The sequence below is a fragment of the Mustelus asterias genome, chromosome 19 (assembly GCF_964213995.1).
Source record: "Mustelus asterias chromosome 19, sMusAst1.hap1.1, whole genome shotgun sequence".
Lineage (NCBI taxonomy): Eukaryota > Metazoa > Chordata > Chondrichthyes > Carcharhiniformes > Triakidae > Mustelus > Mustelus asterias.
Window position 1 is genome coordinate 81,410,005 of NC_135819.1, and position 27,977 is coordinate 81,437,981.

At 47.0% G+C, this 27,977-nt stretch overlaps 1 protein-coding gene across 1 annotated transcript; it reads right to left on the bottom strand.

Moving 5' to 3' along the window:
- Positions 1-5,841: 5,841 nt before the first annotated feature.
- cdnf (cerebral dopamine neurotrophic factor) lies at positions 5,842-27,961 on the bottom strand. Its single transcript, XM_078235994.1, has 4 exons — positions 27,764-27,961; positions 11,578-11,705; positions 9,258-9,399; positions 5,842-6,736 (listed from the first exon to the last, which is right to left on the bottom strand). The coding sequence occupies exons 1-4, from the start codon at positions 27,921-27,923 to the stop codon at positions 6,552-6,554; spliced, it is 615 nt and encodes a 204-aa protein (XP_078092120.1). The 5' UTR covers positions 27,924-27,961; the 3' UTR covers positions 5,842-6,551.
- Positions 27,962-27,977: the final 16 nt, after the last annotated feature.

Consider the following 27,977-nt stretch of genomic DNA (forward strand, 5'->3'; position numbering starts at 1 on the left):
TTGTTTGATAAAAGCTTCTTTATGGGTAACTTGAATCATACCTGGAGTGAAACACTTTATGCTCACCCATGCCAAAATCAAATGTAAAACTTCAGAGTCTAGGCTAACTTCATAAAACACCTTGCAGTTTCTGGCCTGGGTACTAACACTTGCTACAAATCTTTAATTAACATTAATTTATTTAACACAAGAGATTCAAAGGGAAACATGACTAAATGTAGAACAGTTTTTTCATTCACCTTTTGAATAACTCACTGACTTGGACATTTTCAAACACTGTGTACTATATGATTCAAAAAGATAAGGTTGGTGGTGGAGTTGTACGGAAAGGTCCATTGCCGTGGTTAGATAGTTGGCCTCTGAGTCTTGTTTAGCTGTGCCTCAGCTAAAGACCAGCACATCAACCACAGCCTCTGGAATGTACTTGTGTTTACAGGGGTGAGAATAGAAGGGTCACTGTAGGCAAATTACTTCCCAATCTTCTAATTGTCTGATTTTAGCTTATAAATCTGAGAATGATGAAAATTTGACCATCATGCAGCTTTGTCCAAAGAAAATAACACATAATTACAAATCTTTAAAGTATTACGTGCAACCATTGGTATAAAGTATCTGATAATTTGACAAACTTCAATGAGGAGAGATTGGACAAACTTGGTTTGTTTTCACTTGAATGTCAGAGGTAGAGAGGCAACCTGATAGAAGTTTACAAAGTTATGAGCGGCATGGATGGAACAGATAGAGTCTTTTTCCCAGGGTAAAATGTTAATTACTGGGGGACATAGGTTTAAGGTAAAAGGGGGAAAGTTTAAAAGAGATGTGAGAGGCAAGTTTTTTAGACAGAGGGTGATAAGTGCGCTGCCAGAGGAGGTGGTAGAAGCACATCCAATAGCAACGTTCAAGAGGCATCTTGACAGATCCAAGAATAGGCAGCGAATAGAGGGATACGGCCCACATAGAGGCAAAAGACCTTTAGTTTAGAAAGGTGTCATGTGTCAGCGCAGGCTTGGTGGGTTGAAGGGCCTGTTCCTGTGCTTACTGTTCTTTGTAATACTTACCTGAATCAGCAGTTGTGGGCTGAGTGTTCAGAAGCCAGGAACAATAGTTCCCAGCAGGCCTCGTGCATCAACCGAGAGACAGCCACACATGCACAGTTTGACAGCCGCTTCCCTGCACTGCATACTTACCCTGAATATTAGAGTATACGATAGATATGGTGACTTGTTCAATCCATCTGGATTTGTTTGGCTGGGATTCTCTTGTCTCCCCACGGTGTGTTTCTTGGGGCGGGAGGCAGCGCACCGTTGGCCGGTGGTAGGATCGCCTGATCCTGCCACTGTCAGTGGGATTCCCCATTGACTCCACCGCACACTGCTGGGAAACCCACTGGACCAGATGATCCCGCCGGCGTGAACAACTGGAAAGTTCCAGCCTGTGTGTCTGTAGGTAGCTGAGGTAAAGGAATAATGGATATTTGAATCATTTTCTGATGTTTTTATTAAAATCTGTCCAATAAATGCTTGGTTTTTGTTCACCAGCAGACTGCTGCAGATTTGTTCAGTAACCTGGGCAGCACGGTGGCACAGTGGTTAGCACTGCTGCCTCACAGTGCCAGGGTCCCAAGTTCAATTCCAGCCTCGGGACATTGTCTGTATGGAGTTTGCACTTTCTCCCCGTGTCTGCATGGGCGCCCTCTGGGTGCTCCGGTTTCCTCCCACTGTCCAAAGATGTGCGGGTTAGGTTGATTGACTATGCTAAATTGACCCTGAGTGTCAGGGGGATTAGCAGGGTATATGCATGGGGTTGTGGAAATGGGCCCCAGGTGGGATTATGGTCGGTGCAGACTCGATGGGCTGAATGGCCTCCTTCTGTACTGTAGGGATTATATTCTATGGAACCTATCTTAAATATTTCTGAAACAAAATTTAAGATCCATGAAGTCAGGTTTCTCTCTGGGATCTGACTTGTCCAGCATTGTAACAATAGCTAGACACTGAGAAAATAAAGATATGATTGGACAGACTCAACATGGAAATGAAAGGGAAACCATGTTTGACAAACTTGTTGGGAGTCTTTTGAGGACATTAGTTGTAGCATAGCTACATTGCGGGTGTGGTGTATTTAGATTTTCAGAAGACCTTTGATAAGGTCCCACACAGGAGGTTAACAAATACAATTAAAGCAAATGGGATTGGGGATAATATATTCCTGGATTGAGAATTGGCTAACAGACGGGAAACAGGGAGTAGGAATAACTGGGTAATTCTCAGGATGGCAGGCTGTTACTAATGGAGTACCACAAGGATCAGTGTTGGGGCTGTTCCAAATCATTGATATAGATGGTGATGTGGGGACCAAATGTAATATTTCCAAACTTGCCGATGACACAAAACTAGGTGGGAATGCAAGTTGCGAGGAGGATAAAAGGAGACTTCAGGGACACCTGGACAAACTAAGTGAATAGGTAAGAGCATTGCAGATGGATGGAACATAATGTCAATAAATGTCAAGTTATCCACTTTGATAGAGAAAACAGAAAGGCAGAATATTTTTTTAAATGGTGAAAGATTGGGAAATGTTGATGTCCAAAGGGACCTGGGTGTCCTTGTTCACGAATCACTGAAAGCTAACAGCCAGGTGCAGCACACAATTAGAAAGGTGAATTGATTCTGTTGGCTTTCATCACGGGGGGGGGGGGGGGGATTTGAGTACAGGAGTAAAGATGTCTTGGTCAATTGTATAGAGCCTTGGTGAGACTGCACGTGTGGTATTGTGGGCAGTCTAAGTCTCCTTATTTAAGGAACAATATACTTACTGTAGGTGGAATGCACTGGGTGTTCACTAGACTAATCCCTGGGATGGTGGGACTGTATAATCAGGAGAGATTAAGGGAACTGGGTCTGTATTCTCTAGTTTCGAAGAATGAGAGGCGACCTCATTGAAATTAACAAAATCTTTATATAGAGTATGACAAGGTAGATGCAGGAAGGATGTTTCTCCTGTCCGGTGAATTAAAGTCATGATGTGGAGATGCCGGCGTTGGACTGTGGTAAACACAGTAAGAAGTTTAACAACACCAGGTTAAAGTCCAACAGGTTTATTTGGTAGCAAAAGCCACACAAGCTTTCGGAGCTCTAAGCCCCTTCTTCAGGTCAAGAAGGGGCTTAGAGCTCCGAAAGCTTGTGTGGCTTTTGCTACCAAATAAACCTGTTGGACTTTAACCTGGTGTTGTTAAACTTCTTACGGTGAATTAAAGCCAGGAGACAGAGTCTCAGAATAAAAGATTGAGATGAGGAGGAATTTCTTCACTCAGAGGGTGGTGAATCTTTGGAATTCTTTACCCCAGAGGGCTGTGGAAGCTCAGTCATTGAGCATGTTCAAGACAGAAATCGATTTCTGGATATTAATCACATCAAAGGATATGGAGATAGCATTGGGGAGTGGCATTGAGATGATTAGCCATAACCTTGCTATCTAGAAACTTCAGCACAAAGAAAATCTAGGTCAACACACCTTAGTAATGATCCACCCAGAACCAATACTTTATCAGTTTCACCATTGAGGAAGAAAGCTCTATAATAAAAGATTAGTGTTTATAACAATGATATTGCAACCATTGCCACGAGCTGGTACTTTACTTTTGATTCCGGGGATGGCAGGACTGATGTATGAGGAGAGATTGACTAGGTTAGGATTGTTTTCACTGGAGTTCGGACGAATGAGGGGGGATCTCATAGAGACTTATAAAATTCTAACAGGACTAGACAGGGTAGATGCAGGGAGGATGTTCCCGATGGTGGGGGAGTCCAGAATCAGGGGTCACAGTCTGAGGATTCAGGGTAGACCATTTAGGATGGAGGTGAGGAGACATTTCTTCACCCAAAGAGTGGTGAGCCTGTGGAATTCATTACCACAGGAAGTAGTTGATGCCAAAACATTGAATGTATTCAAGAGATGACTAGATATGTCACTTGGGGCGAATGGGATCAAAGGTTATGGGGAGAAAGCAGGAATAGGCTATTGGGTTGGATGATCAGCCATGATCGTGATGAATGGCGAAGCAGACTCGAAGGGCCGAATGGCCTCGTCCTCCTCGCTTCTATGTTTTTGTTTTAAAAAAATAGTTCACCAACAAGTTGCAAGCCAGGAGAAAAAGCTAGAAATAATCCAGGTGCATAGAAAATAATCACTCAGGTGAACGATAGGGTGGCCTTTGTATTCAAGTCCTTGAGGAACAAAGGGTGTAGAAGTCATGTTTCAACTATACAAAGCTCTGGTTACAACACACCTGGAGCCCCGTGAGCAATTTTGGGAGCCCCACTTCAGTGGGATACCACCTCCTTTCCCCAACAATCCCGCAAAGTGAGGAGGATACTTGCCTTGGAGCACCTGACATCTTTTAATATGGGAAGGTTGTTGCAGCTGCCACACAGTTCCCAGTCTTGCCACCTGCCATAGGGGCTTTGGAAGGATTCACTGGTTGATCATCAACCCATTTTGCCGCACCACAAACAGACCTGCCTTAGCCATCAAGTCCTGAGATGGGACAAGAAGCTGGAGCTTCTGGTTTAAGAGGTGGGGATGCTTCCTACTGCACCACAAGAGCTCTTTAGTAGAATATATTGGCCTTAGGAGTGCAAGGTAGATTTACCAGAAAATACCTGGGGCAGAATTTTATGGCCTGGCAGGTTGGGGTGAGGATGTAAAGAATGACGAGCCGTTCAAAAACCCATTCATTTCAGTGGAAGCGGCCATAAAAATTGTGGTGGCACAGTGGTTAGCACTGCTGCCTCACAGCGCCAGGGGCCCGGGTTCAATTCCGGCCTCGGGTCACTGTCTGTGTGGAGTCTTCACATTCTCCCCGTGTCTGTGTGGGTTTCCTCCGGGTGCTCCAGTTTCCTCCCACAGTCCGAAGATGTGTGGGTTACGTTGATTGGCCATGATTAGCAGGGTAAATGCGTGTGGTAATGGGGATAGGACCTGGGTGGGATTACTGTCGATGCAGGCTTGATGGGCTGAATGGCCTCCTTTTGCACTGTAGAGATTCTATGATTCTATGAATATTCTGCCCCTAGCTGCCATGGAGTCAAAAGGAAATTATACAAATATGGGTGGCATTCCCTGGAATTTAGGAAGTTAAGAGGTGATTTGATTACATTTTTAAAGATATCATGAGGAACTAAAAAGGTGGGGGGCGGGGGGGAGAATCTATTTGTATTGGTCAGGGAGTTTAGAACTAGGGCACATCGTTCAAAGTTTATGCCACACAATTTCAGGAGCAAAATTAGGAATTCTACACGCAAAGGTTTGGACATTTGGAACTCTCATCCGCAGGCAGCAATTGTCGCTCAGTCAACTTTAAATCTGAGACTTGTGTTATCCAAAAGGTATTGGTGAACAGCGGCAAAGGTGAGTCTAGAGTTAGGCCACAGATCAGCCATGATTGTACTGGGAGGCAGCACAGGTTCAATCGGCTGAATGGCCTCATTCCCACGTTCCATAGTCTGCTCCTCAGTTAGATATCATCACCTCTTCCACTCCAGCCCAGACTCACTGGTGGAACTTCAGCAGAACGCTGGTTTAGTTTTCCCTTCCTCTCAAAAGGAACAGAATTCCAATCTATTTAAAAAAATAAGAGCAACTCACCAAAGAGAGATGATGTAAACTAAAGGGCACACTTCTAAATGGGGGGGGGGGGGGGGGGGGGGGGGGGCAAGAGCAGAGGGACTTGGGGATAAATATGCATAAATTAATGAAGGCGACAGGATTGAGAAAGCAGTTAATAAAACACAGGGATCCTGGGCTTTATATATAAATAGAGTAGAAAGGCAAGGAGGTTATGACAAATCTTTTATAAAATACTGGTCTGGTCTCAACCTGAGTATTATCTTCAATTCTGGGTAGCATGCTTTAAGAAGAATGTGAAGGCATCCTAAAGGAGTCGCAAACAGATTCACGAGATTGATTCCAGGGATAAGAAATCTGACTAATTAAAGAAGATGGGGTTGTTATCCTTACAGAAGAGAAGGGTGGAATGAAATTTGATAAGAGGTGTTCAAAACCAGAAGGGGTCAAAGGCAGAGCAGATAAAAATTGCTCCCCTCAGAGACGACAAGAACCAGACGACGCCACTTTAAGGTGGTTGGTAAAAGAACCAAAAGACAAGTTTTTATTTTGCATAGTGAGTGGTTGGGATCTGGAACTGTTTGAGAGTGATTCAATCATGATTAATTCAAAAGGGAACTTGATAAGAAACGGAAGAGGAAAAAAAATTCAGGACTATGAGGCAGGAGATGTAGGACTACCTAAATGACTCTTGCAAAGCGAGCATTGACTCAACAAACTGAATGGACTCTTGCTGTTGCACTGTAACCAGTCTCTTTATATAGGTTGCCCAGGAGCCCCCTCTAGTGGCCAATCTCTTAAATGTTCAAAAACACAAAGAACTGAAGACAGTTGAGTGGCAAGTTCCTCTTTATACATGGCACGTACCATGCATATACTTAATAACATTGCTGCAGTCCAGTTTTCTGTTTAAAAATGGTCATTCTTTATAGATCAAAATTGACATCTAGTTCATCAGAGCCGTCTTTCTCTGCCAATTCCAAGATTAAATTGATTAACTCGATCTTCTCCACACACGCTACGCATTTCTCTCCCCAGCCATCGAGGATTCTCTTCAACTCCACCACTCGCAATTTGTGTAGCTCAACTTTACTCAATTTCAGTTTCTTATCTACAAGACAACAGAACACAGAAATTATTTTAATATATACTTCACAAAGTTACTGAAATGTCAGGCAGTCTAAGACAACCCATTACTTCTGCTATAAATATTGAAATGTTGGGGCGGCACGGTAGCAGTGGTTAGCGCTGCTGCCTCACAACGCCAGGGACACAGGTTCGATTCCTGGCTTGGGTCACTGTCTGTGCGGAGTCCACACGTTCTCCCCGTGTCTGCGTGGGTTTCCTCCGGGTGCTCCGGTTTCCTCCCCCAGTCTGAGGTTAGGTGCATTGATCCAAACATGTGCCGGAATGTGGCAACGAGGGGATTTTCACAGTAACTTCATTGCAGTGTTAATGTAAGCCTTACTTGTGACTAATAAATAAACTTTAAGAATGATACCTCATCAACAGGTAACATGTGCAAAACATTTGTTCCACAAAATCCATCATTCATAAATTCTTCTATTCAACTGCAAAACTGAACATTTATCATTTTCCTCGGTGAAACCTTTCTTGAACTTAACTGCAAATTTCAGTGTCAGGCATGGCTCAGTGAAGCACTCTTGTTTCGGGGTCAGGAGGTTGTGGGTTCAAGTTCTATTAGGCCTCATCTACCCTCTCGGGTGGACACAGGAGATTCTGTGATACTAAGAGGAGCAAGGAGTACTCCCTGAATATTTAGACCTCAATCTAGATCACAAAAACAGATTACTTGCCTTCACCGCCGAGTGAAAATTGTCAGGTTTCCTATATTACAACAGTGACCACACTTCAAAAAACACTAAAGTATTTAATTGGTTGTGAGGTTCTTTGGGACATCCTCAGGTCATGAAAGGCACTATGTAAATGCGAGCTTTTCTTTCGGCAAGAAAAAAAAAATCAGTAAGAGGTTGGATGCTGCTTACATGTGGATTCCACTATTACCATAAAATACGGCTCGAAATTATGGGATGCCAACCATATCCTTTGCACCCACCAACATCTTTAGCAGAGATGAGGAGTCACTCGTATACGAAGTACACGGCAGCAGCATCAATGTTCACTCTGTATATTGAATAGGCTCCGTATCTCACAGACTCCTTATTAGTGTATCAGTAGGCTGTCACCATCATGCCTGTTATCTACACACTAACACTAGCTGAGAAACTGCAGATCCTCACAGATGGAGGACACTGTCTGCAATTCTGAACAACAACTCTAGAACTATTCCTGAACTTTTTCTTCTCCTGTAGCTTCAGTACTGCGTCTTTGTATCATTAAATGACTCATTAAACATGTGCGTTTTGCCTAAAGGCCAATTCCACACTGTCCCCTGATGAATTGCTTTTCCTGCCATGATTTGAGATGTCTTGGGTACATTTTTCAAATTGTTCTCCTTACTTCTGCTTCTAGGGATTTAGGATCTGAGGCAAAATTGGCCAAATGTATTTTTTAATCCATCAGTTTTAGTGAAATACACAAAATATCTGTATCCAAAACCAATGTTACTTTTGCAGGCCCATTTATTTTCCCGTGTGCGTTCCCTTTACAATGTTGTTCCTTTTTAACTGTCTGTTCTCTCCATAGATCCGTCTAGCCTGCATGATTCCAGCATTTGCTAATTTTATTACAGGGTATATAAGATCAGAATGGTATCCATGTTCGAATCTTTCTGGTTCACAGCCTGTTCATCACAGTTTGTGCATCTGCCACAGGCAGTGAATTACGCGGGGTTTGAAATTGAGGAATATCAAAGGTTTGTAACGTTAATGAGAATTACAATTTTCACACCTGGCATTATGTCAGAACAACTGGAATTAATTCTAATGCAGTTACATTTGGGACACAAGAAATACAGGACAAAAAGGTAAGTAGCGGGGGGTGGGGGGGGGGGTGGTAGGAGGGGGGCACTTTCTGCAGCAATGGAATGCCAAGATAGATGGGGAAAAAAATGTAATTCACACTTTTCATGTCCTCAAATCAGTCCAAAAGTAATCAGCAATGAATGAATGACTGAGTTGTGCTCAGTGTATTGCTGAAACAGAAATCTTGTCGAAACTTTTAATCTTGCACTCATCAGGATAATCGCAAGGATACCATGTCTGGGGAAACAACAGCTTTATACTGCATGAGAAAAGAGTACTCATTGGAATAGGCATTGCCATGGACAATGCATCAGTTGATAGTGACTGACAGTTAACTGCTGAGCATTGTTTGAAAATTTAAATATTTGCACAAATTTTATGGATTTTAAAAAAAAAACAATCACTAGATTTTTCTGACCCCATACGTTTGCAAATTTGAAATATCCCAGCTTTGTTTACTTTTGAATGGTAACTTCCTTAGCTGTTTCATTATGATTTGTTGGTTTGATAAATATGAATTTTGAACCAATCACATGTGACTATTGCACACTTGACACAAAGTATAATTCCTGAGGGGGTGATGATACAGACACATGCTCGACACAAGCTGTATATTTGTAGAAGAGGACAGTTCAAACAAATTACATTCAGGATGATGCACAGTAGAGAAAATGAAGTTATTCATACCATACTTCAGTTCACATATCTGCATGTCTTTCATTTTTAGCTTTTCACAGATCTTCTGTACCGGTACATGTGCACTCATAGGACGTGCTATTTCATTCACTATTTTAGTTGCAGCATCACTTGTTGCTCCAACATAGTAGCACTACATAAAAAAATACATATTATATATATAAATTACAGTGTATCAAACATATTTTGTAAATACAGCAAGTCACCAACACTTTTAGCAAACTATTACAACTGCTGCTTATAGACTTCCTCCAACGAAAAGTACTAATTCATAGAAGGCAAATTGTAATTAGAAGCAAATTTATATTTTATGAGCAAGTTGTCGATGTTTGTGTTTGAACAATGAGTCAGAGAAGAAGGAAATTTCAAAAAGCTTTTTCTTATTCCAAGGCTGTAAAGTTTTTTAAAAACCTGATTTCTTCCACACCAGCCCAATCCTGCCTTTTCTTGGGTTATGTTTAAGTGCATTGGGGGCATTCTTGTATTAGTAATCTACTCTATACCTTAAAGTAGCCCACAGTCAAAATCCCCACCATAATCGCGGCCACATCCACGCATACAAATGTAGTTAACCCTCCAGCTCTGTGGGGTCCTGGGGTGATTTTCTACAATTTATTGAATTTACCATTTGTGCAACTTAATTTATTAATGTCAATTATGGGTAGTATGGTGGCACAGTGGTTAGCACTGCTACACCATAGCGCCAGGGACCTGGTTCGATTCTCAGCTTGGGTCGCTGTCTGTGCAGAGTTTGCATTTTCTCCCCGTGTCTGCATGGGTTTCCTCCCACAGTCCAAAAAACATGCTGGTTAGGTGCATTCTCCCTCAGTGTACCTGAGCAGGCGCTGGAGTGTGGCGACTAGGGGATTTTCACACTAACTTCATTGCAGTGTTAATGTAAGCCTACTTGTGACATGAATAAATAAACTTTAAACTGAACATAGGTCCACAATTTGCTTATTTTCCTTCAGCTGAAACAATATTTTAAACTTGTGAACGTATTTCAGTCCAGGGGTGATTTCCTACAATTTATTGAATTTACTATTTGGTGTAACTTTATTTATTAGTGTCATGCAGTCATTATCAACACAGAGACATCTAGTAATCCATTACACTGACTTAATCCCACTGATTAATTAGTGTTTTCTTCTCCTTTCACTTAGCTGGACACTTAATCTAATTGCAATTGCGACAGAAACCAGTCATGGGTTTGTGTGAAGGAGTGAAGCTTGTCCTAAAACATGGGCAATTCATAAATCAATTTCTGGAAAAGAGAAGCAGCAAAATCTAAACATAAATTTAAGCAGAAGATGTACGCAGTAGTGTTAATAAATCTAAGAATATATCACCATAAAAAGCCTTTAGAAAGACAAATGCACAGTAGTACAATATTCCTTTGCTTCAATACAATGCAAACTATCAAAAAAAGCTAATATCAGATCCCGTGTGTGCCAGTAGCTCAGAGTATTGGCAAGAACTACCCCCCTCCATACAGAAACCTCAGCTCCACTTGGCAACTTCTGTGCAGTGTTGGTAAATGGGCAATAGGGCAGCTCTGTGGCATTGTGGAGGTTTAATATACAGCCACACTGTATACATTACAGGATATTATGGAATCACAAATTTTACTACAGGAGGACACCATTCAGCCAACGTGCCTGTGCCAGGTTCCCATCACAACTATCCCCATTAATCAGATTTTCATGCTCTGCCCCTCTACTCTAATTCCTAATCCAAATCTATCTATTCTAAATGCTACGATTGATGGTTTCACTTGTGGTAATGTTATCCATATTCTAATCTTTCTGAATTTCTAACTTTCCCCTTTATATCTTTCCTTTTGGAAAGCGTATGCTTTAGCACCTTTATTGCCTGTTCATCAGTGGGAACAGTCTTTCATTCTTTACCCTCTTTGAAACTTCTAATTCCCTGCCCAGTGAAGCAGTTGAGGCTACCTTATTGAATGCTTTTAAGACAAGAATAGATACATTTTTGAATAGTAAAGGAATTAAAGGTTATGGTGAGCGGGCGGGGTAAGTGGAGCTGAGTCCACAAAAAGATCAGCCATGATCTTATTGAATGGCGGAGCAGGCTCAAGGGGCAGATAGCCTACTCCTGCTCCTAGTACTTATGTTCTTAACATTCAAATAGGTTTTCCCTTAACCTTCTCCACTGAATGCAGTCTTAGTGCTTAAAGGTTTTTCATCGTGACAATTTCCTTGGGTCATTCTAATAAATCTGTCTTACACCTCTTTCATTCTCACTGTAGTCAAATTAGCAATCAGACTTAAACCTTATACGATATACTTACCAGGCGGTGCTCCTTCCCTTTGGTATGTTCACATATTAGCATCAGTTCGTTTACGACCATTGCAGGCGTCAGATCCACATCCTGGGCTTTCAAATACGTGTAAAATCTCTCCAGAAATCCAATGCACACTGAAGTTTAAAAAAAAAGTGGGGAGAAATAACTTCAAAAAGAAAAATCAAATTGATAAATAGGGTTATAATGAATGGAAGTTTGTAAAACAAATTACGCGAGATATTTAAATAATAACATTTAGATATCTTGACCCTTAATGACATTATCCTCTTTACACTTTACCACAGAAAGATGACAGTGAGGTTTTTGCTGTGCTTAACAGTGAACCACACAATTTAGATTAACTACAGAACAAAACACATTTCTTGAACAGCATTTTATATTACGAATTCAAGTAGCAATTCCCATTTATTTTTGTCCAGGTATAAAATCTTACAAACATAAAACACGATGATAATTAAAACTCAACTATTTGTTATGTTGGCTGTTGACGTGCAAACCACCGTTTGACAAAGCTCAAATTTCACTTTTTTAACAAATTCTGCTGGGATCAACACTGGAATCATTCATGACATTCCTCCCCCCACCCCCCAAAAGTATCTTTGATTGTAAGTCATGAAAAGTAACAGATTGGAAGGGTCAATTCTGTAATCTTTCCATGAAGAGTTGGGAGATCTCATTTCCACAATTAAATCTTATATTATACGGCTTTGAAAAAGACACATCTGTTTTCTTTGGCTTTAGGCTGAATAAAAATATACGTTATTAAAACACAAAAAGACCCAATACCGATTCTTGTGGCCCTCTACCCACTGCTCCTTTCCACCCCTCCTGACTCCTCCTACAGGAGCTGCTAACTTCCAGCCAATTTCTTACCCCGATCTTACAATTTCTTACATAATTCGATCTTCACTGACACCCTGTCACGTAGAATTGTGTTGAATATTTTGTGGAGTTAAGGTACCAAGCCACAGAATTTTCAACAATTCATTTGAGATGGCTCTTTGCCAGAAACGTTAAGGAGTTTGATCAAGTAGGATTTTCTCCTCCTGAATCTCTGCCATTTCTTCAGGATTATTAAACACTCCTGATTATTCAGCATTGAAATAACATCGGATACTAATGGGACTTTTGACGCCAAGATCTGTTTTGAAAATGTTCCATTGATAACTTTGACATTGGTCGCCCTCTTGGAAAAGGCAAATTTGGAAATGTTATTGTGTTTTTCTGACCTCCCCAATGTCCATCAACTTATTGATAATAAATCAATCCCTCAAACATCTGTCCCCTGTAGCTTTGTGGGGAACAGTGCCATCTCGCCCGAGAAAGTTTGAGCCCTCCAAAACTTTCTAGAAATGTATTCACATTTATATTGAAGTTATTCTTTGGAAGACCAAAGCAAGTTCAGCGGACATTGATAAGATGGGGGAACAGGTTGAGAAATGGCAGATTTTCAATATCAGTAAATGGGGTTATGCATAGTTATAAAAACATAAATTACACTGAATGTAAGTACACTTGGAATTGCAGAGGGGTTTGGAAGTATACATTCACAGGAGATTAAGTTGCTTTAAGGACTAAGATTAGAGGGCAACATGCTTGAGGAATTTAAAGAGATGAGAAAGTGGGAGCCGGTAGAGAGAAGCAGAGCAGTGGCCTGCTGGCCCAGAATGAGGAACCACAGATACAAAGTGAATGCAGGAGATGGAAAAGAGAGTAAGGAAAACTTCTTTGCAGAGTAATAAGGCTGCTGAATTCTATTCAAGTAGAAACTAAGTCAACACTAAGTATTAGATTGCATAAGCACCCAGGAGGATAAATATGATAAAAATGTTTGCTTACCTATAGGTGAAACAGCAATAGAGGCTGGTTCAGCCAAATGGCCTCTTACTGTATTGCAAATCCTTTATATTTCTATTGTAAGAGTTATTTATTGACAGAGGTATTAGCTAAATCAAATAAATCTTCCTTAAATGCAATGTTTCAGCTAATGATTATGGTCATCTCAGATACATTGTACTCAGCCTTCTAAAACATGCAGTGACTGTTATAAAAGGATTGCATTTTATGAATAAGTTAATAAAGATGAAGACTGAATTGCAGCACTCTCATTTGAATCTTTATAGATTGGAAACTCTATCCATACGGACGATAAAAAGGTATATAAAATATATAAAAAGGCAATAAATGGTATTTTCAAGGTGTTTTCTGATGCCCACACTGAACACTAGATCAGGTAACATCACGAAAGAGTCATAGCAGAAATGGGGGGGAAAAAATAATCAAAGATTCAGCAAAGGGCAAGTACATTGTGGCAGCAGAGTAGCACGAGCTTCACAAGACAGTCACCCATTGCTCAATCCAACCTTTAACATCTTACCTCTTACAACCTTTAAAAAGTATTTGGATGAGCACTTGAAACATTACAAGGATATGGGACAAGGGCTGGAAAATGGGATTAACATGACTTTACTGGTAGTTATTGCCGGCGCAGACCCCTTGGGCCAAAGGGACTTTTCTGCACTGTATGACTCTCTAACCTGGGAGTCCTCCATGCAGAAAGTGGGCGCTGGAATGGAAGCATTTCAATCACCAGCATGCACATGCCGGATTTTGCCAAGCACAAAAATTTTAAAAACTACATAAACCGTTATAACACACTTTAAATTTGTCCATCAATTTTAACACAAGGTAATTAAGATGGCATTATGCCTTACTTTCTGGATAAAGCCATTCAAAATTTGGTCTCAATTTTCTTTCTTACTATTAAGCTACGAAGTTAAACCGTTTTACATGCAAAGGTTGGTGACAGTGGCCATCAGAAAGCTGCCGACTGAGAACACTCAGTGGTTGAACAGGTATAACATGACCAACAAAGACAAAGATCAGATGGAGAAGCAGAGGCTGTAGATGACGGTATAAAAAAAACATGCTTTGATTCTGCGGAAAACTGCAGTACCAAGAGCCAACAAAATCCACCCATAAATAATTGGGACTGCATACAGTTCCAAACAGAATATAGAGTCACACACTTTAGAGCAAGGATCTACTTTCTGGTTTAAAAAAAAGTCAAGACGTCAGAAGTACACACTCACCATGTACAAAAAATGCTATAATGCACCACTTGCTGCATGCCAGTCTTCCTTCATGAATTTCATTGCCTGTGTGCTAGACATGCTTACATAAAGTCAAACAAGTTTAGAGCAGTTATTTGCATGGTACCACAACAAGTTAGCACACACATATAGGGTTAGCACTAGTTTTATCCGATCGGTACAATTTAATGCTGTGCACTAAGTGTTAATTCGTCATTTCAAATTATTTCAGCCACTAATAGCAAGGCCTTTTCTTTTATGTAGAGCCATCTTTACACACAAACCAACTTCGGAAGGACAACAATCTATAATTGTGCCACTAACATTTTCAGCTGGTCGATATACCGTACAGGAAATTTCAATCATTGCTATTCAACTTTATTAAAAAGGTATGATGGCAATATTGCATGTGATAATAGTAAAATCATTAAAACAACTAAAGTTCTATTTTCTGGATGCTAACTTGATTCCCAGTGTCATTTTTTTTCAGATACTAAGCTGGCTGCAGAAGTCCGTGAGCAGTATCAACATTGCTGAATGATCAGTTGACAGAATTTATCATTCTGGGTGAAATATAATCTAAGGTGTTAGCAGTTTTGGTTCCCTCATCGGTATAAAAAACAAGAGTTAAAGTTACAAATTTCTACCTCCGAGTGGTGGATTTCGTGAAAATGTTTGAGGATAGGAGGCCATTTGGCCCATCGAGCCCACCCTGGTTCTCGGCAAAGCAATTTAGCTGAACCCACTCCCCAACCCTTTTCCCAAAGCCCTGCAATTCATTTTCACCCCTTCAGGTGCTTATCTAGTTCTCTTTTGAAGGCCATGATTACATTTGTCCCCATCACACTATCACGTACATCCCAGATTGTAAACACCCTCAGGAACATAGTGTTTCTTCAGAAGGAACTCTTCAAAATGCAGCTAATGAAACAACAAAACTTACTCCAACTTATAGATCAAAGAAAGGGTTTAATAAAGAAACATCATTACTCCAAACTTGGGGCCTCGCCCTGGGCCACTCCAAGCTCCCCACAATTCTACATAGTTCCTTATTTATAGTGAATCAGCTGGTCCGCTGACTATTACATCACTCTGTGATTGGTTCCATGTTTTACTGGGTCAGCTGACATCTTGTTCCCATTGGTCACATTGCTTCCAATACAAATTTGTCACTGGTTGCATTCTAACACAGAGGGCCAAACTCCTGCTCCTTCGAGTTGCTTTGCCATGACTGTGTAAAACAGTTGCTCCTCATGTTGCTTTTAATTCTTTTCCCAATGACCTTAAATCAGCATCCTCTGGTTCTCAACCCTTCTGCCAATTGGAACAGTTCCTCCTCATCCACTCTGCCCAGACCCCCCTCACGATTTTGAACGCCTTTGTCAAATGTCCTCTCACCCCTCCCTTCTAAGGAGAACAACCCAGCTTCTCCAATCTAATTAACCAAAGTTTCTCATAATTCTCTTCTGCACCCTCGCGAAAGCCTCCACATTCTTTGGTTGGGAAACAATGGGGAGGAAGGAGGGGTGAAAAGAGAGAAAGAAATTAATTCAAAAGTAAAATACCACACATGTTGGAAATAAAACCAGAAGATGCTGGAAATATTCAGCAGGTCAGGCAGCATCTGTGGAGAGAAATAGTTAATGTTTCAGGTCGATGACACATCAGAACTGGGAAAGGTTAGAGATGTTAACAGGTTTTAAGCAAACGAAAGGAGGGAGGAATAAGGTGCTAAAGGAACTCTGCTGGAAGAGTTTGAGTGATAATAGATTGATGGTGTAACGCAGAAAGGAATAGTGATGGAAAAAGTAAAGAAACAAGGTGTGGCAAAAGAAATTATATGCTTTGCATAATCAGAGCCAAGCAGTTTTGTTTATCTGCAGCAGGTCTGACAGAATCTGTGGAGAGAGAAACAGAGTTATGTTTAAGGTCGGTGACGATTCATTATAAATAGGAAATGGTGGGGTTGAGATGTGTGTGGGTACAATATTCTAGTGGCTATTTTACTGGACCACTCATCTGGAGAGAGGAGCTCAACTTTCACAAAGGCAGCAGGGATTTTAAATTAAATAAATCTGGAATTTAAAAAAATATCAGTAATGATGAAGGTGAAACCACTACATTTTCACTGAACCCATGAGGTTCACTAATGGCCTTCAGGGAAGGAAATCTGCCAAGTTTATTTTGGTCTGCACATGGCACAGTAGTTAGCACTGCTGCTTCACAGCTCCAGGGCCTGGGTTCGATTCCCGGCTCGGGTCACAGTCTGTGCGGAGTTTGCACATTCTCCCCGTGTCTGCGTGGGTTTCCTCTGGGTGCTCCGGTTTCCTCCCACAGTCCAAAAATGTGTGGGTTAGGTTGATTGGCCAAGCTAAATTGCCCCTTAGTGTCCCGGGATGCGTAGGTTAGAGGGATTAGCGGGTAAACATGTAGGGATACTGGGATAGGGCCTGGGTGGGATTGTTGTCAGTGCAGACTCGATGGGCCGAATGGCCTCTTTCTGCACTGTAGGGTTTCTATGGTTCCAGACCCACAGCAATGTCTTTGCTTCATTCCTGTTCTCTGAAACGGCCAAGTAATTCACTCAGTTGTCCTCAAGGTGACTCACCACCATCTTCTCAATTGCAATATACGCTGGCCTAGCCAGTGCTCATGTCCCATGAATGAATTTTTAAAATGTTTTTGCTAAATGCAAGTCAGGGGAATGGGGAAAGAGCAAAGGGAAGAACTGAAGTGATTGACCTGAAACATTAACTTTTCTTCTCACTCCAAGGATGCTGCCTCAGTATTCCCAGCATTTGCTTTACGTTTCAGATTTCCAGCATCCAATGTTTTGCTTTTTAATTCTCTCCCCCAACACCTCACTGCCATCCTACATCCTCTCCCTTCCCAATCCCTCCCCCATCACTACCTCTTCCTGTTTCCCCTCCATTCCTCCCCCTGCCTCCTACCCACCCCCCACAATGTTTTTCCCCCCCCTCCAAATCTGTCACCCCTCCTTCCCAACTGTGTCTCTCTCCCCCTCTTCGACCCCCCCAACCCCTCTTTCCTTAGTCTCTCCCCCCGTCCCGTTCCCTTCACTCATTCCCTGGTTGGATTTTACGGCCACACATGCATGAAATATGGTGCAATGATGTTGCGCTGGCAATCCAATGTTATCCCAATCTTCAATACCATGGAAGGGGAGCAGCCATGGAAATGGGAAGTCTGCCCTCCATTTTGAAATAAACAATTAATAAGCTATTGAGCTTGTTACAGAGCCACTTGCACGCAATGTTTCACTTTTCAGGTGTTGGACGGGAACATGTTTGAAACATAGCAATTCGAAGCAGGATTAGGTCATTCGACCCTGCTCCGCCATTGATTTTGATCATGGCTGATCATCAAATTCAATATCCTGATCCCTCCCTTTCCTCCCATATTCCTTGCTCCCTTTAGTCCCAAGAGCTACATCTAATTTCTTCTTGAAATCAGGCAACGTTTTGGACTCAACTACATTCTGTGGCAGTGAATTCCAAACATTCACCACCCTCTGGGTGAAGAAATTTCTCCTCACATCAGTTCTAAACACACCATCCTCAAACTATGACCCCTAGTTCTGGACTCCCCCACCACTGGGAACATTCTTTCTGAATCTACCCTGTTAGAATTTTATAAGTTTCTATGATATCCCCTCTCACTCTTCAAAACTCCAGTGAATATAATCTCTACTCATATGACAGACATCCCAGGAATCAGCCTGGTAAACTTGTATTCCCTCTATAGCAAGGACATCCTTCCTCAGATAAGGACTCCAAAACTGCACACAATATTCCAGATGTGGCCTCACCAATGCCCTATACAATTGCAGCAAAACATCCCTATCTCTATACTCAAATCCTCTCGCTATGAAGGCCAACATACCATTTGCCTTCTTTACTGCCTGCTGTACCTGTGCGCTTACTTTCAGCGACTGATGCACGAGGACTCCAAGGTCTCATTGAGTATCCACCTGTCTCAATTTACACCCATTCAAGTAATAAAGTATCTTCCACCAGATGTGGCACAAGGGAAGAAGAAAAAGCCTGGCAGCTGCGGCAGAGTCAGCTGGTGAAGGTGTCTGATTTCTGTATGATTTCTAACTTCATTTATTGATTGTTTTGAGCTGGTCATGAAAAATACTGGGCGATCATGAGGGAAGGGAACCTCTGATTTGGTGGTTGTAACTGACTTGTTTTCTGCATAACTGTCCTCCACCCAAGACCCGGCTTAGTCTCATGAAAGGACACTGCTAACTGGCCACCTTAATGCTAGGTGGCCATTAATTAACCGTCCAATGCTCAATTTGCCAAATTGAGACAGCGGGGACAGGAGTGAGCAAATCACACACTTACTGTTCTACCCCTACCCCCAATACCGAAAACCTTATAACCTAGTCCGCCCTTTCTCCCCATTCCCTATTTCTCCATTCCCCCTACCTCTCATCTATTCCCCTTCTCTCCCCACTAAGTCCCCTGCTTTTGAACGTGTTGAGTGTTTCAGCCTCAACTACCATCTTCGGCAGTGAGTTCCAGATGTCCACCACCCTCTGGGTGAAAAGGTCATTTCCTCTCTAATCCTCCTACCAATCACCTTAAAAAACTATGCTCCCTGGTAACTGACCCCTTGGCTTGGGGAAACTCCTATTTAGCCAGTTTAGGCCCCCAGTTATGTCTCCTTTTAGCTGCCCCTGTTCCAAGGAAAACAGCTTATCCAATTTCTTCTCATAGCTGCAACGTACAAGCCCTGGCAACATTCTCGTAAATCTCCTCTGCACTCTCTCCAGAGCAATTATGTCCATTCTGCATTGTGGCAACCAGAACTGTACACAAAATTCCAGCTGTGGCCTCATAGAAATCATAGAATCATAGAAACCCTACAGTGCAGAAGGAGGCCATTCGGCCCATCGAGTCTGCACCGACCACAATCCCACCCAGGCCCTACCCCCACATATTTACCCGCTAATCCCTCTAACCTACACATCCCAGGACTCTAAGGGGCAATTTTTAACCTGGCCAATCAACCTAACTCGCACATCTTTGGACTGTGGGAGGAAACTGGAGCACCCGGAGGAAACCCACGCAGACATGAGGAGAATGTGCAAACTCCACACAGACAGTGACCCGAGCCGGGAATCGGACCCGGGACCCTGGAGCTGTGAAGCAGCAGTGCTAACCACTGTGCTACCGTGCCGTGGCCTGACCAACATTTTATATTACACCCCTGCTTTTGGATTTAATACCTCACCCAATAAGATACCATTCTACATGCCTTCTTGACCACCTTGTCCACCTGTCCTGCCAACTTTAGAAACCTGCGGACATGCACAGGTTTCTCAATCCCCTCAATATCCTCTCGTTTATTAAGTGTTCCCTTTCTTTGTTTGTCTTCCCCGAATACATGACCTCACATTTCTCCGGATGGAATTCCATTTGCCATTTCTCTGCCCACTCAACCAAGCCAATAATATCATTCTGGAATCCACAGCTATCTTCACCGTCAACTACACGGCCAATTTTTGAACCATCTACAAATTTCCCGGTGATGCCTCTCACATTTAAGTCCAAATCATTAATATGTACAACAGCAGCACAGGCTCCAACACCGAGCCCTATGGAACACCACTGGAAATTGCTTTCCATTCACAAAAACAATTACTCTTATTTCCTGTCACTGAGCCAGTTTCGGATCCAGCCTGCCACCGTCCCCTGTATCCCACGAGATCTCACTTTTCTGACCAATCTTCCTTGTGGAACCTTGTCAAATGTATTATTGAAATCCATGCCGACAATATTCACTGCACTACCATCATGAATCCTTCTTTTTACAGCCTCAAAACATTCTATTAAATTAGCAATACACAGTTTTCCCCTAAGCAAACCTGCTGACTATCTCTGATACACTGGCACCTCAGAGTGCCAGGGACCTGGGTTCAATTCCACCCTCGAGTGACTGTCTGTGTGGAGTTTGCACATTCTCCCCGTGTCTGTGTGGATTTCCTCCTATAGTCCAAAAATGTGCAGATTAGGTGGATTGCCATGCTAAATTGCCCCTTGGTGTCCAAATATGTGTAGGTTATCAGGATCAGCGGGGTAAATAGATGGGATTGCAGGTAAAAGGCCTGTGTAAAGGTGCACTGTCAGAGGGTCTGTGCAGATCCAAATGACAGTAAGAAGTCTCACAACACCAGGTTAAAGTCCAACAGGTTTATTTGGCACTAGCTTTCGGAGTCTCAGACTCCTTCATCAGGTGAGTGAGGACTTGTGTTCACAAACACGTCATATACAAACACAAACTCAATTTACAAGATAATGATTGGAATGCGGGTCTTTACAGGTAATCAAATCTTAAAGGTACAGACAATGTGAGTGGAGAGAGGGCCAAGCACAGGTTAAAGAGATGTGTATTGTCTCCAGCCAGGATAGTTAGTGAGATTTTGCAAGCCCAGGCAAGTCGTGGGGTTACAGATAGTGTGACATGAACTCAAGATCCCATTTGAGGCCGTCCTCATGTGTGCGGAACTTGGCTATCAGTTTCTGCTCAGCGATTCTGCGTTGTCGTGTGTTGTGAAGGCCGCCTTGGAGAACGCTTACCCGATGATCAGAGGCTGAATGCCCGTAACTGCTGAAGTGTTCCCCGACTGGAAGGGAACACCTGGTGATTGTCAAGCGGTGTTCATTCATTCATTGTCATAGCGTCTGCATGGTCTCCCCAATATATCATGCCTCGGGACATCCTTTCCTGCAGCGTATCAGGTAGACAACGTTGGCCGAGTCGCAAGAGTATGTACCGTGTACCTGGTGGATGGTGTTCAACAACAACGAATGAATGAACACCGCTCGACTATCACCAGGCAGGAGTGTTCCCTTCCAGTCGGGGAACAGTTCAGCAGTCACAGGCATTCAGCCTCTGATCTTCGGGTAAGCATTCTCCAAGGCGGCCTTCACGACACACGACAACACAGAATCGCTGAGAGAAACTGATAGCCAAGTTCCGCACACAAGGACGGCCTCAACCGGGACCTTGGGTTCATGTCACACTATCTGTAACCCCCATGACTTGCCTGGGCTTGCAAAATCTCACTAACTATCCTGGCTGGAGACAATACACATCTCTTTAACCTGTGCTTGGCCCTCTCTCCACTCACATTGTCTGTACCTTCAAGACTTGATTACCTGTAAAGACTCACATTCCAATCATTATCTTGTAAATTGAGTTTGTGTCTGTATATGCCCTGTTTGTGAACATAAGTCCTCACTCACCTGATGACGGAGCTCGAGACTCTGAAAGCTAGTGCCAAATAAACCTGTTGGACTTTAACCTGTTGTGAGACTTCTTACTGTGCCCACCCCAGTCTAACGCCAGCATCTCCACATCAGATCCAATGAGCCAAATGGCCTCCTTCTGCACTGTAGGGATTCTATGATTCTTTATCTATGCCTTTCTAAATGAAGGGAGGCAATGGTGTGGTGGTATTGTCACTGGACTACTAATCCAGAGACCCAGACTGTGGGAGGAAACCCACACAGACATGGGAAGAATGTGCAAACTCCACACAGTCACCCAAGGGTGGAATTGAACTCAGGTACCTGGCACTGTGAAGTGTCAGTATATCAGAGATAGTCAGAAGGTTTGCTTAGGGGAAAATCGTGTATTACTACTGGACTACTAACCCAGAGAAATTCTCTGGGGACCTGGGTTTGAATCTTACCACAGCAGATGGTCTCACCTGGCCTAAATATGACTCCGGACCCACAGCAATGTGGTTGAATCTTAAATGTCCTTTGAAATGGCCAAACAAGCCACACCATAAGACCACTCAGCGGAACTTGGGATGGGCAACAAATGCTGGCCGAGGCAGTGACGACAAACTTCATGAATGAATAAAAAAGTTTATCCGGTCTCTCAGAATTGTTTCCAGTAACTTGTCCACCACTGAAGTTAGACTGACCAGCCGAGAATTTGCTGGCCTATCCCTCGAATCTTTTTAAATAATGCTACAGCCTTCACAGATCTCCAACCCTCTGGGACCTCACCTATACCTAATGAGAACTGCAAAAAAGATCCTCAGAGCATCATTATTTCCACCTTGGCTTCCTTCAATAGCTTGGAATGCAATCCATCTGGCCCTGTTGATTTATCCACCTTCATTTATCCAACCAGTCCCTTCTCTCTCACTTTGCTTATTGTATCGAATATTCCACACTCCTCTTTAACTAGAATATCTGCATCATCTGTCTCCTCAGCACAGATACAATGGTTGGAATTTCTGCACCATAACTTTTCTATCGTTCGGAGACAGAGACAAAGTATTCATCGAGAGCACAACCCACGTCTCTTGAATCAACCAACAAGTTACCACATACATCGCTGATAGGCCCTACCTTTTCCTTAGTTATTCCCTTGCTCTTAACATATTGGTAAAACATCTTTGGGTTTTCGATGATTTTACTTGCCAATGTTTCTTTGCATCCTATCTTAGCTTTACTAATTTACATTCTTATTTAACCCTGTACATTCTATTCTCCTTTAAGCTTTCTTTTGGGACTGTTATAAGCTTTGTTTTTCTGCTTAAAGCGGCACATAGAATCCTTTCATTTATTAGCCAAGGCCAAGACCAGGGAGGCTACGCTAAAACTATATAAAACATGAGGAGGCCACAGCTTGAGTAACATGTGCAAGAGGTGGCTATATATAGTACTTGGGGCGAATGGGATCAAAGATTATGGGGAGAAAACAGGACTAGGCTATTGAGTTGGATGATCAGCCATGATCATGATGAATGGCAAAGCAGGCTCAAAGGGCCGAATGGCCTCCTCCTATCTTCTATGTTTCAGTGCAACTCTGGCCATCTTATCACAGAAAGGATGTAATTGTATTAAAGAGGTTACAGATGAGACTTACGAGGAAGTTGCCAGACCTTGAAATTTGCAGCGATGAGGAAAGATTGGATAGGCTGAAGTCTCTAGAGCCCCAGAGCAAGTGCTGGAAAGGGGGGGTTAGGCTGGAGGATGATGGGCAGAGCGGCCTCTTCCTGCACTATAATCCTTTCTACAGTTTCTAAATATCTGGGAAGCGGGAATCAGAATGGGGGTAGGGACTTAAACTGCCCCCGAGGGAAGCCAGCATGGACACGGATGGGCCCAATGGCCTTTCCCCCACCTCCCCCTCTTAAGCCGTTTCCGAATTTACCTCCAGCCAAAGCCCCTCTCACCCCACCGGGTTGTTCCTCCACCCAGCTCACTCCCCTCTCCCCCCCTCCCCTCTCCCCCCCCCCCCCCCTCTCCCCCCCCCCCCCCCCCCCCCCCCGGCTCACTCCCCTCCCCCTCTCTCTCCCCCCCCCCCGGCTCACTCCCCTCTCTCTCTCTCCCCCCCCCGGCTCACTCCCCTCTCTCTCTCCCCCCCCGGCTCACTCCCCTCTCTCTCTCCCCCCCCGGCTCACTCCCCTCTCTCTCTCTCCCCCCCGGTTCACTCCCCCCTCTCTCTCTCTCTCCCCCCCGGCTCACTCCCCCCTCTCTCTCTCTCTCCCCCCCGGCTCACTCCCCCCTCTCTCTCTCTCCCCCCCGGCTCACTCCCCCCTCTCTCTCTCTCCCCCCCGGCTCACTCCCCCCTCTCTCTCTCCCCCCCGGCTCACTCCCCTCTCTCTCCCCCCCCCCCGGCTCACTCCCCTCTCTCTCTCCCCCCGGCTCACTCCCCTCTCTCTCTCCCCCCCGGCTCACTCCCCTCTCTCTCTCTCTCTCCCCCCCCGGCTCACTCCCCTCTCTCTCTCTCTCTCCCCCCCCGGCTCACTCCCCTCTCTCTCTCTCTCCCCCCCCCGGCTCACTCCCCTCTCTCTCTCTCTCCCCCCCCGGCTCACTCCCCTCTCTCTCTCTCTCCCCCCCCCGGCTCACTCCCCTCTCTCTCTCTCTCTCTCTCTCTCTCCCCCCCCCGGCTCCCTCCCCTCTCTCTCTCTCCCCCCCCGGCTCACTCCCCTCTCTCTCCCCCCCCCCCGGCTCACTCCCCTCTCTCTCTCTCTCTCTCCCCCCCCGGCTCACTCCCCTCTCTCTCTCTCTCCCCCCCCGGCTCACTCCCCTCTCTTTCTCTCTCTCCCCCCCCCCCGGCTCACTCCCCCCTCTCTCTCTCTCCCCCCCCGGCTCACTCCCCTCTCTCTCTCTCTCCCCCCCCGGCTCACTCCCCTCTCTCTCTCTCTCTCTCCCCCCCCGGCTCACTCCCCTCTCTCTCTCTCTCCCCCCCCGGCTCAGTTCCCTCTCTCTCCCCTCCCGGCTCACTCCCCTCTCTCTCTCTCTCCCCCCCCCGGCTCACTCCCCTCTCTCTCTCTCTCTCCCCCCCCGGCTCACTCCCCTCTCTCTCTCTCTCCCCCCCCCCGGCTCACTCCCCTCTCTCTCTCTCTCTCCCCCCCCCCGGCTCACTCCCCTCTCTCTCTCTCTTCCCCCCCCCCCCGCCCCGGCTCACTCCCCTCTCTCTCTCTCTTCCCCCCCCCCCCCCCCGGCTCACTCCCCTCTCTCTCTCTCTCCCCCCCCCCGGCTCACTCCCCTCTCTCACTCCCCCCCGGCTCACTCCCCTCTCTCTCTCCCCCTCCCCGGCTCACTCCCCTCTTTCTCTCTCTCTCCCCCCCGGCTCACTCCCCTCTTTCTCTCTCTCTCCCCCCCGGCTCACTCCCCTCTCTCTCTCTCCCCCCCGGCTCACTCCCCTCTCTCTCCCCCCCCCCGGCTCACTCCCCTCTTTCTCTCTCTCTCCCCCCCGGCTCACTCCCCTCTTTCTCTCTCTCTCCCCCCCGGCTCACTCCCCTCTCTCTCTCTCTCTCTCCCCCCCGGCTCACTCCCCTCTCTCTCCTCCCCCCGGCTCACTCCCCTCTTTCTCTCTCTCTCCCCCCCGGCTCACTCCCCTCTCTCTCCCCCCCCCCCGGCTCACTCCCCTCTTTCTCTCTCTCTCCCCCCCGGCTCACTCCCCTCTCTCTCCCCCCCGGCTCACTCCCCTCTCTCCCCCCCCCGGCTCACTCCCCTCTCTCTCCCCCCCCCCCCCGGCTCACTCCCCTCTCTCTCCCCCCCCCCCCCGGCTCACTCCCCTCTCTCTCCCCCCCCCCCCCCCGGCTCACTCCCCTCTCTCTCCCCCCCCCCCCCCGGCTCACTCCCCTCTCTCTCCCCCCCCCCCCCCCGGCTCACTCCCCTCTCTCTCCCCCCCCCCCCCCCCCCGGCTCACTCCCCTCTCTCTCCCCCCCCCCCCCCCCCGGCTCACTCCCCTCTCTCTCCCCCCCCCCCCCCCCCCCCCGGCTCACTCCCCCCTCTCTCCCCCCCCCCCCCCCCGGCTCACTCCCCCCTCTCTCCCCCCCCCCCCCCCCCCCCCCCCGGCTCACTCCCCCCTCTCTCCCCCCCCCCCCCCCCGGCTCACTCCCCTCTCTCTCCCCCCCCCCCCCCCCGGCTCACTCCCCTCTCTCTCCCCCCCCCCCCCCCGGCTCACTCCCCTCTCTCTCCCCCCCCCCCCCGGCTCACTCCCCTCTCTCTCCCCCCCCCCCCCCCCCCGGCTCACTCCCCTCTCTCTCCCCCCCCCCCCCCCCGGCTCACTCCCCTCTCTCTCCCCCCCCCCCCCCCCCCGGCTCACTCCCCTCTCTCTCCCCCCCCCCCCCCGGCTCACTCCCCTCTTTCTCTCTCTCTCCCCCCCCGGCTCACTCCCCTCTTTCTCTCTCTCTCCCCCCCCGGCTCACTCCCCTCTCTCTCCCCCCCCCCCCCGGCTCACTCCCCTCTCTCTCCCCCCCCCCCCCCCCCCCCCCCGGCTCACTCCCCTCTCTCTCCCCCCCCCCCCCCCCCCCCCGGCTCACTCCCCTCTCTCTCCCTCCCCCCCCCCCCCCCCCCCCCCCCCCCCCCCGGCTCACTCCCCTCTCTCTCCCTCCCCCCCCCCCCCCCCCCCCCCCCCCGGCTCACTCCCCTCTCTCTCCCCCCCCCCCCCCCCCCCCCCCGGCTCACTCCCCTCTCTCTCCCCCCCCCCCCGGCTCACTCCCCTCTCTCTCCCCCCCCCCCCGGCTCACTCCCCTCTCTCTCTCTCCCCCCCCGGCTCACTCCCCTCTCTCTCTCTCCCCCCCCGGCTCACTCCCCTCTCTCTCTCTCCCCCCCCGGCTCACTCCCCTCTCTCTCTCTCCCCCCCCGGCTCACTCCCCTCTCTCTCTCCCCCCCGGCTCACTCCCCTCTTTCTCTCTCTCTCCCCCCCGGCTCACTCCCCTCTCTCTCTCCCCCCCGGCTTACTCCCCTCTTTCTCTCTCTCTCCCCCCCCGGCTCACTCCCCTCTTTCTCTCTCTCTCCCCCCCGGCTCACTCCCCCCTCTCTCTCTCTCCCCCCCGGCTCACTCCCCCCTCTCTCTCTCTCCCCCCCCGGCTCACTCCCCTCTCTCTCCCCCCCCCCCCCCCCCCCCCCGGCTCACTCCCCTCTCTCTCCCCCCCCCCCCCCCCGGCTCACTCCCCTCTCTCTCTCCCCCCCGGCTCACTCCCCTCTCTCTCTCCCCCCGGCTCACTCCCCTCCGGCTCACTCCCCTCTCTCTCTCTCTCTCCCCCCCCCAGCTCACTCCCCTCTCTCTCTCTCTCCCCCCCCCCCAGCTCACTCCCCTCTCTCTCTCTCTCCCCCCCCGGCTCACTCCCCTCTCTCTCTCTCTCCCCCCCCGGCTCACTCCCCTCTCTCTCTCTCTCCCCCCCCGGCTCACACCCCTCTCTCTCTCTCTCTCTCCCCCCCCGGCTCACTCCCCTCTCTCTCTCTCTCTCTCCCCCCCCCGGCTCACTCCCCTCTCTCTCTCTCCCCCCCCGGCTCACTCCTCTCTCTCTCTCTCCCCCCCCCCCCCCCCCGGCTCACTCCCCTCTCTCTCTCTCCCCCCCCCCCCCCCCCCCTCCCCCCCCCCCCCCCCCCCCCCCCGGCTCACTCCCCTCTCTCTCTCTCTCCCCCCCCCGGCTCACTCCCCTCTCTCTCTCCCCCCCGGCTCACTCCCCTCTCTCTCTCCCCCCCGGCTCACTCCCCTCTCCCCGGGGCCTCTCTCAGTCCCAACCTCTCTCCCGGCTCTAATGGGGAGGGTCTGCCGCTCACCTTCACATTCCCCCGGCTCCAAGGGCTCCAGGCCCCGGGCGAGTAGCAGCGCCGAAGAGAGCAGCACGGAGGATATCAGCGCCGGGAGCAGCGGCTTCATCTCGGCCCCGAAAACCGCCTCAAAGCCGAAAGTGAACAGCAGCCGCCATGACAGCTGCATTGAGGAGAGGCTCCTCCAATCAGAGCGCGGCGCTGCCTCCATCCCTCACCCCAT

Coding starts and splice junctions, on each gene's coding strand:
- cdnf (XM_078235994.1), bottom strand. CDS start 27,923: ATGCAGCTGTCATGGCGGCTGCTGTTCACTTTCGGCTTTGAGGCGGTT. Junction 9,400..11,577: donor AAGGGAAGGAGCACCGCCTG/GTAAGTATATCG, acceptor TTTTTTATGTAG/TGCTACTATGTTGGAGCAAC. Junction 6,737..9,257: donor GATATGTGAACTGAAGTATG/GTATGAATAACT, acceptor GTTGTCTTGTAG/ATAAGAAACTGAAATTGAGT.